We start from the raw sequence: 8,665 nt of genomic DNA, 5'->3' as shown, positions 1-8,665 counted from the left end.
TCTCCTTCTTTTCTGTGAGGTGACTGGTTTGTCAGCTGTCTGTTATTATAATTGCTTCCTGGCCTTGACATCTTTTGGAGAGATAGAGAGGCTTCTGCTGACTCTCTACCCTCTCACAGCACCCTGTCTCCCTCTCCCTCCTCTCCTCTCACCTCTCTCTTTCTTCCATATCTCCTTTACAACCCCTCCTCTCTCTCTCACACTTTCTCTCTCTCTCTCTCTTTCTCTCTCTCTCTCTCTCTCTGCTGTCTCTATTTTTCGATCTCTTTCCATGACTCTCTCACTCTTCTTCAAACACCTCTTCCATTCTTCTTGCCCTTTTTGCGTTGCCTTCCCCTTATCTCCATCCCCTCCTTCACATAACTCATAAATCAAGTGATCCTCAGCAGAATCCTGCCAGGGGCAGGGTCTAGATCACCATGTTGACCCTGTCCCCTGCGGTTGGTATGGTGTAACCATGGTGTCAGATGGCTGAGCGGTTAGGGAATCGGGCTATTAATCAGAAGGTTGCCAGTTGGATTCCGGCCATGCAAAATGACGTTGTGTCCTTGGGCAAGGCACTTCACCCTACTTGTCTGGGGGAGAATGTCCCTGTACTTACTGTAAGTTGCTCTGGATAAAAGCGTCTGCTAAATGACTCAATGTAAATGTTATATTATATTCACACACTGTAGGAGGAGAAAGGACTTGGGGGTGGCATATTTCCATATGTATGTTCTATAAAGTAGGATTTGATGACGTAGCCTGTTGGATAGACTATTTCTATGATGGCGTGAATTGAACCTGTTATAGAGAGCCTTGGACAGAGATGTCACTTAATGATGTGACAGAGAGGCAGCTAAATGCCATTAAGACATGTTAGTAAGAAATCCGATGACAGTATTTCAGCCCTGAAATAGCCAAGCTGCAGGAATACATTAGTTTTATCAGAGGAAAGCCAGACTGGTACTTTCAGATTTATTTGAAAGTACAAGCAACTGACAGTTTGAAAAAAATTCCTTCGTTTCAGATTGGAAAGCCTGACAGCGACGGACCAGCTAGGCCGCCAGAGACAGAGGAGAGGGAGAGAGATAAAGAGAGAGAGAGAGAGAGAGAGAGAGAGAGAGAGAGAGAGAGAGAGAGATGAGAGAGAGAGAGAGAGAGAGAGAGAGAGAGAGAGAGAGAGCATTGTAATGAAGATAAAGGACGAGGACGACTGTTGTAGCACGGTAAACGAGTTTGTCCGTGTTTTGTGTTGAAGATGAGGGACAGCTATCATCAGAGACTCCACACACTGTCACTGATGTGACAGCTAATCAGCTGTCTAATGACTGAGAGAGAGGAGGAGTGCTGGGATCATTAACATGGTTGAAATGCACAAACACTTACGTAAACCAATGACAAAAGAAGCAAGCGGAGCAGAATATGTTGCAGTGGAACAGACGGACCATCGGAGGGCGGATGGGAAAGAAAGGAGTGGGGGATGGAGTAGGAAGACGAGAGAACGGGTAGAGGGGGATATAAGAAGGAAGAAGGGGAGGAAGTGAATAAGATAAGGCCATGAAGTGAATAATGCAGCAGCCAGCACACAGATTGGAGGGATGGAGGGATGGAGGAGATACATAAAGAACAGGGGGAAGGTACGATACAAAAGACACGTGAGGACGGAGGGATAAAACAAAGATGAAAGGATAGCGGTTTTTAACACAGACATGAGAAATATGAGTTTTATCCACACAGACAGAGATGACTATGATGATGGGGGTTGGCTGGTGGTTGTAATAAAACCAGTCAGATGCTCTCTGCCTCACCCCAGGTCAGATGGGAAAGTAAGGAAGGGGAGACCGAGGGGGAGAGGGAGGCAGGGGCAGGCTGGGTAATTGCCTGGGGTTAGAGAGGGGGTGAGATGCTGATGATGTCACAGTGCCCCTGGTCTCATACATCATACATGACTATTCACGTTCTAATCCTGTCTGACTGGGACAAGGGACGCTCCTGGTGACACTGATCCAGAACCTTCTAGAAGTATTTTGTAACCTTAACAAGCATTCTTCATGGACCAAACTCCTAGGCTCTCTAACAGGAGCTCCTGAGACCAAACTGGCCACTGGAGCTGAACTAGGGTTGAATTACAGAGTTCAGATTGAAACAATCTGTGGTAAGGTTCACTTGATTTAGCTCACCTTAATGCGGTTTTGTACTTTGAGGCTGTTTACTACAGTTCCATTGAGGTGACAGACTAAATCAAGTGTAACTTATGTCATACACACATACAGTAATAGGTATTTGACCCTGGTGTGTTTGGAGGACGGCTGGCTGTGTCAGTGTGACTGATGCTAATGTCATCCGACCTAGCTCAGCAGCACTCACCGCTGTTCTAAGCTAATGCTAGCAGATAGAGGCAGCGCTAAGCTACTTATGTCACAGTAATGTTTTGTGAATTTAATTCAATTTCCAACCCCTGGCACACTCTGTGAAATCAGAGCAAGGTGAGACTGGTATCAAAGTCAAAGAAAGAGAGTGTGAAGAAGAGAAGAGAAAAAAGCTAAGAGAAAAAGAGTGAGAGGATGAGAAGAAAGTGAGTGAGACAAAGTGAGCGAGACAAAGTGAGAGAGAGAGAGAGAGAGAGAGAGAGAGAGAGAGAGAGAGAGAGAGAGAGGAGAGAGAGAGAGAGAGAGAGAGAGGAGAGGAGAGAGAGGAGAGAGAGAGAGAAACTGAGAGGAAAACTGGTAGAAAGAGTGGAGGGGCAAAAAAGGACTGTAACTGTGATGCAGAGAAACAGTGTTCTGGCATCAAAAGGCCAAGAGGATTACAGCTTGGGGCCAAGTGATTTTCTGGAGGCTGACTGAGTTTGGCCAGAGGCCATTGACATCCCCAGCGGCAGGTAATAAGGTGGGTGAGAAAGGCTGGCAGGATGGGCAGGCTGTGTGGATAGGTGGAGGGATTCTTGCATGGCTGTCTGAAACTGGTGCCAAGTAAGACGCTTTGCCCTCTCTTCTTGGCACAACACACACATACAAACAAACACACCGCCAGTACACTGGGGCAGTCAGCGATACGCACACAGCTGGAACAGAGGTTGGGGAAAGACTAAACTGATGTCATCTTAGTGTCTGATTGAGGAAAAGAGACCAAAAGGACAAAAAGGGGGTGGGGGTGGAGAGAGGGAGAGAAAGAGAGAGAGAGAGAGAGAGAGAGAGAGAGAGAGAGAGAGAGAGAGAGAGAGAGAGAGGAGAGAGAGAGAGAGAGAGAGAGAGAGAGAGAGAGGAGAGAGAGAGAGAGAAAGAGAGAGAGACTTTGGCCACACACAGGTCCAGGTAGGCTGGATGCTGCTACAAGTATTGTCCCACACTGGCCGGGTTGCAGTTCTGGGTGGGTGGTCAGCTGGTTCTGCTGACATCTTTAAATAGCTGTGCTCTGGAGTGGAAAAACACCCCTCCTGTCTTTCTCATCCTCAAACCGTTCCTCAGTCAGAGAAAACAAGGACGTTGTCAGCGCGGAGAAACAGCTCCATCTATTGGACAGTCTGGGTCCAATACTGCGTCTGAGGGAACTCGCGTACTCTGTTGGCTTCTGGGCCGTTCTTTCTAACCTTTTGTCTGGACGCGTTATCAATAATGGACACAAAAGTAGTTTGGACTATTTCTATTTCAAGACATTTCTGTCTTCCAATAGAGGATTTCTCTCCTATCTACCATGGTTCAGTTCACGCGTATTCAATCGCAATCATATTGTAGACGTATTCATAAACATTTAAATTACAAATAAATTACAATTTAGATTTGTATTTGTAAAGATTTATATGGAAGCAAGTGACAGTGACATAATGTTTTGAATTTTAAAGGCATTGAATTTCACCTCTTGATTTTTTTTATCAGATTGTTTTTCATTGAAGTACTTCAATGTTAAAAAAAATCTGACAAAAATAATCAAGGTTCAGGAAATTCGAACAGTAAAATTCAGAAATACATTCTCATTTCAATTTTAAGGAGGTGAATTCAAAACCAACAATTTCGGGTGGTGTTTAAATGTAAAAACATGTTACTGTTTTGCTTCCAAAGTTGAGCCAAAGAGCGTTCAGTTGCCAGCCATCCGATGACGTATAATGTCAGTGACGGCGACAGACTGAAAAAGCAATGGTAAGTGAGCCAGCAGTTTCCAGCTCTTTACAATATCATTGATGATAGTGTATATTATCCACATGTTATCTCGGCAAATATACGAGTGGTCATGCACCTTTCTGTTTTAATGTTTAACCTTATCGTAGTGTTTATTTTCTATTCTTACTGTCCATAAATCTGGACAGTAATTGTTAGCTCGCAATTAGCCTGCTAGCTGCTAAGCTAGCTACTTTAGCGTTTCCACCTACTGCTAGTACAGTACAGTAGAACCGTTTACTTGCTTGCTACTACTTCTGTGGTTTCACGGCCATTCAATATTTTTTCAGGAATCGTAATGAGAATGTCATTAATGTTGTTCGTTTTTAGGGTCAAAGTCAAAGCGGCGGACACGGTCCCGGTGGAGGAAAGAAAGATGACAAGGTAAGCATCTCTCATGGCTCAAGTTAATCCATTTTTGTTTTTCGAATCTAGACAGTAAATAGCACTTCAGCTCTTCTCAACAACATAAATAACTTCCCTAACGGTATCCGTTTCACCCTTTTGTCTAGATGTCTAATATATTTGATGAATTAAAAAATGCTTGTGTCATGGTCTTCTTAGAGTTTGTAGTGAGGGATATGTGTGTTATCCGTTTGGGGCCGCGGCAGTTGCTCTAAACTGCATTTATAACCTGTTGATATGGTCTGTGTTAACGAAGGATGGCGATTTTGACCATGTCTACATGTGTGGTCACGAGTTATATTGTTTTCAGTTTACTGTTCAGTTGAACATGGGATCAGTTGTCACTTTACCGACCCATCTAACTCAGAACGGTCAGATGAAAGACCAAAGAACGGTTATTTCATTCATTCTGTATATTCTTCCACTTTTCATCGGCTGTTAACATTAAGAACAGTTGGTGCTGGGCATTACCTAGTGGAAATGGATACTTCCTTTAAACAGACTGTGTTTTTCTTAGGACAAGAAGAAGAAGTATGAGCCACCAATCCCCACCAGAGTTGGCAAGAAGAAGAAGAGGACAAAGGGGCCTGATGCTGCCCAGCAAGCTGCCCTCTAGGTAAACACATGCACACAGTACACATGCAAGCAATTCTTCATCCTAATATCCAAGCTTCTCATCATGACATACACACACACAGAAAACCATGCCCCTGAAATCTGGCTGTGCTTTCACCCCCATACATTTAATAAGCTTTGTACGCCACAACTTTACATTGCCAAACCTTTAGGAAAATCTTAACTAGAAAACAAAGCTGAGCTCTTGGGTTTTTTAGCCTTGGTATACTGATACCCCCCTCCCACCCCCCACCCCCTTCTCCAGTCACCCCACACACGCAGTGCCGTCTGAAGCTGCTGAAGCAGGAGAGGATCAAGGGACTACCCTCCTCATGGAGGAGGAGTTCATCAGGAACCAGGAGCAGATGAAGCCTCTGGAGGAAAAACAGGAGGTACAGTATTCACATGCCTCTCTGTCTAACCTTCTATCATCTTCCTTTGTGGAACTTTGGATGTCTTGTTCTCTCTGTTTGGGGGAAACCTTAGAGGCCAAGAACAGGGTACCTCACTATCTCTCACTTGCTCCTATTTGTGTGCTGCCTTCTCCTCTCTTTCTCCCTCTGTCTCTTTCTCTCTCATATTCTCATATATGTGATGAAACATTTTAGGAGGAGCGTTCCAAGGTGGATGGACCTGAGAGGAACCCCCATGTCAGTGGGGAACCTGGAGGAGATCATCGATGACAACCACGCCATCGTGTCCACCTCGGTGGGCTCGGAGCACTACGTCAGCATCCTGTCCTTCGTGGACAAGGACCCTGCTGGAGCCTGGCTGCTCTGTTCTCCTCAACCACAAGGTAGGGCAGGGGTGCTTGTGTATGTGTGTGTGTGTGTGTGTCATGCCAGTGTGTGAGCATGTGTTTGTGTAACGTTGTTGTGTGTCATGCCTGTGTGTGTAATGTCCGTGTGTGTGTGTCGTCAGGTCCATGCAGTGATCGGGGTGCTGATGGATGATACCGACCCCCTGGTGACGGTGATGAAGGTGGAGAAAGCCCCTCAGGAGACCTACGCTGACATAGGAGGACTGGACAACCAGATCCAGGAGATCAAGGTCACGAACACACACACACACCTGTTCTTACACACACACACACACACTCAAAACATATACATATCATTCACTTTGTCATTCATGATTGGTGTGTTTGTACTTTTCAAATGGATTGATGTCTGCATGTCTCAATGCCTGGTGCTGATTGGATGTTTGTCCTGACTGACAACCCTTGCTGGTTTGTGGTCCAATCAGGAGTCAGTGGAGCTGCCCCTGACTCACCCAGAGTACTATGAGGAAATGGGCATCAAACCTCCCAAAGGGGTCATCCTCTATGGAGCCCCTGGCACAGGTCAGACACGCACACCCACCCCCCTCAGGTCAATCCACACCATAGTACTTCTACATGTGACTCTCCTACTCTTCTTCTTGGTCATCATCCTCCTCTTTGATTGGTAGGTAAGACCCTGCTGGCCAAGGCGGTAGCCAACCAGACGTCGGCTACCTTCTTGCGTGTGGTTGGCTCGGAGCTGATCCAGAAGTATCTAGGAGACGGGCCCAAGCTGGTCCGAGAGCTGTTCAGGGTGGCCGAGGAACACGCCCCATCTATCGTCTTCATAGATGAGATTGATGCCATCGGAACCAAGAGGTGTGTGTGTGTCTGTGTGCATAGATAGATAATTGTAAGTGCCTGAGTGTTATAGCCTTGTGTATCTTTACTAATGTGTGTGTGTGTGTGTCCCTCGACCAGGTATGACTCTAACTCAGGAGGAGAGAGGGAGATCCAGAGGACCATGCTGGAGCTTCTCAACCAGCTGGACGGCTTTGACTCACGAGGAGATGTCAAGGTCATCATGGCCACCAACCGCATAGAGACACTGGACCCTGCTCTGATTAGACCTGGTACACACACACACACACACACACAGATTCTGGACCCACCCCAACAGCACAGTTACATTAGTTTCCCTAACTTCCTGTCCTCCCCTCCTCTCCTTCCCCAGGTCGTATAGACCGTAAGATCGAGTTCCCCCTGCCGGATGAGAAGACCAAGAGGAGGATCTTCCAGATCCACACCAGCAGGATGACCGTGGCGGATGATGTAACCCTGGACGAGCTCATCCTGGCTAAGGATGACTTGTCAGGAGCAGACATAAAGGTGCATCATGGGAGTACAAATATGGGGGGTTGAATATAGAGTTGAGATGTGATGTTGGTGAGGTCTTTCACAGGACGTTTTTGAGACCCTGATCTGGATCTAACCATTCTCCTTTTCTTCCATTCCTCTCCCAATATATTGTCTCTCCCTCTTTCTTTATACACCCCCCCCTTCCCTCTCTCCCTTCAGGCTATCTGTACAGAGGCAGGGTTGATGGCTTTGAGGGAGAGGAGGATGAAGGTCACCAACGAGGACTTCAAGAAGTCCAAGGAGAACGTCCTTTACAAGAAGCAGGAAGGGACACCTGAGGGACTCTACCTCTAACCTCCCCCAAACCTCCCACCCTCCCTGGTCACTCCCCCAAACCTCCACCCTCCCTGGTCACTCCCCCAAACCTCCACCCCTCCCTGGTCACTCCCCCAAACCTCCCACCCTCCCTGGTCACTCCCCCAAACCTCCACCCTCCCTGGTCACTCCCCCAAACCTCCCACCCTCCCTGGTCACTCCCCCAAACCTCCACCCTCCCTGGTCACTCCCCCAAACCTCCACCCCTCCCTGGTCACTCCCCCAAACCTCCCACCCTCCCTGGTCACTCCCCCAAACCTCCACCCTCCCTGGTCACTCCCCCAAACCTCCACCCCTCCCTGGTCACTCCCCCAAACCTCCCACCCTCCCTGGTCACTCCCCCAAACCTCCACCCTCCCCATCATCCGACGTCTTTCACTACTTCAGTCTCTGTAAAAAATAAATAAAAAGGCATCAATCCTACATCCTGCCCTTCTTTTAGGCCCTGTCTGATTCAACCTGATGGGATAGGTACTTCAGTTCACAGCTGCCTTCAATCCAGTCCCATATCAGATCTCAAGAAGGTTGTACAGCAGGATGTATTCTAGCCGGATGGTACCCCTGCCACCCACAGACTCACATGCAGATCTCTTAACTTGATGTTAGCTGTTCATTTCCCCTCTCTGTAGAATCTTTGGCTGTAATGTTGTGTCTGAGCGTGGCTGAGTATTACATGTTGGCACAATGGCAAACTACACACCTCTGGATTTGTATTTACAATAAAGTTTGTATTGATAATGAAAAGCTCTCTGTCCTAACTCTCTCTGCGTTTACACCCTAACTCTGACCCTGCTGCTACAACACCTCACACTATAACTGTTGTAACTAGAGAGGGTACAATTTCCAGGGAAATTGTAGGGTGTGCTTGCTTGCGTCAGTGGTACAGGGTTTTTAATGCAATTTTTACAACTGATATTCCTGTATATTTTATATAAAAATGCATACGAATACATTTGTCAGACCGGTGTAAAAATGGTCCTAATCTCTGACTTAAACGTCCTTTTAAGTTTTCCCT

The 8,665-nt window shown here is 46.7% G+C and overlaps 1 protein-coding gene across 1 annotated transcript; it reads left to right on the top strand.

Annotated features, from left to right (window-relative positions):
• Positions 1 to 4,080: 4,080 nt before the first annotated feature.
• Positions 4,081 to 8,394, top strand: LOC136948876 (26S proteasome regulatory subunit 4-like). The gene is given in 14 exon segments (XM_067242993.1): positions 4,081 to 4,118; positions 4,467 to 4,520; positions 5,059 to 5,145; positions 5,412 to 5,480; positions 5,483 to 5,548; positions 5,765 to 5,785; positions 5,787 to 5,912; positions 5,914 to 5,952; positions 6,078 to 6,206; positions 6,402 to 6,498; positions 6,606 to 6,795; positions 6,898 to 7,049; positions 7,151 to 7,305; positions 7,495 to 8,394. Coding segments are annotated over 14 exon segments (1,323 nt in total). The 5' UTR covers positions 4,081 to 4,115; the 3' UTR covers positions 7,630 to 8,394.
• Positions 8,395 to 8,665: the final 271 nt, after the last annotated feature.

The sequence above is a fragment of the Osmerus mordax genome, chromosome 9 (assembly GCF_038355195.1).
Source record: "Osmerus mordax isolate fOsmMor3 chromosome 9, fOsmMor3.pri, whole genome shotgun sequence".
Taxonomy (NCBI): Eukaryota; Metazoa; Chordata; class Actinopteri; order Osmeriformes; family Osmeridae; genus Osmerus; species Osmerus mordax.
This window is presented reverse-complemented; position numbering and strand designations above follow the sequence as displayed.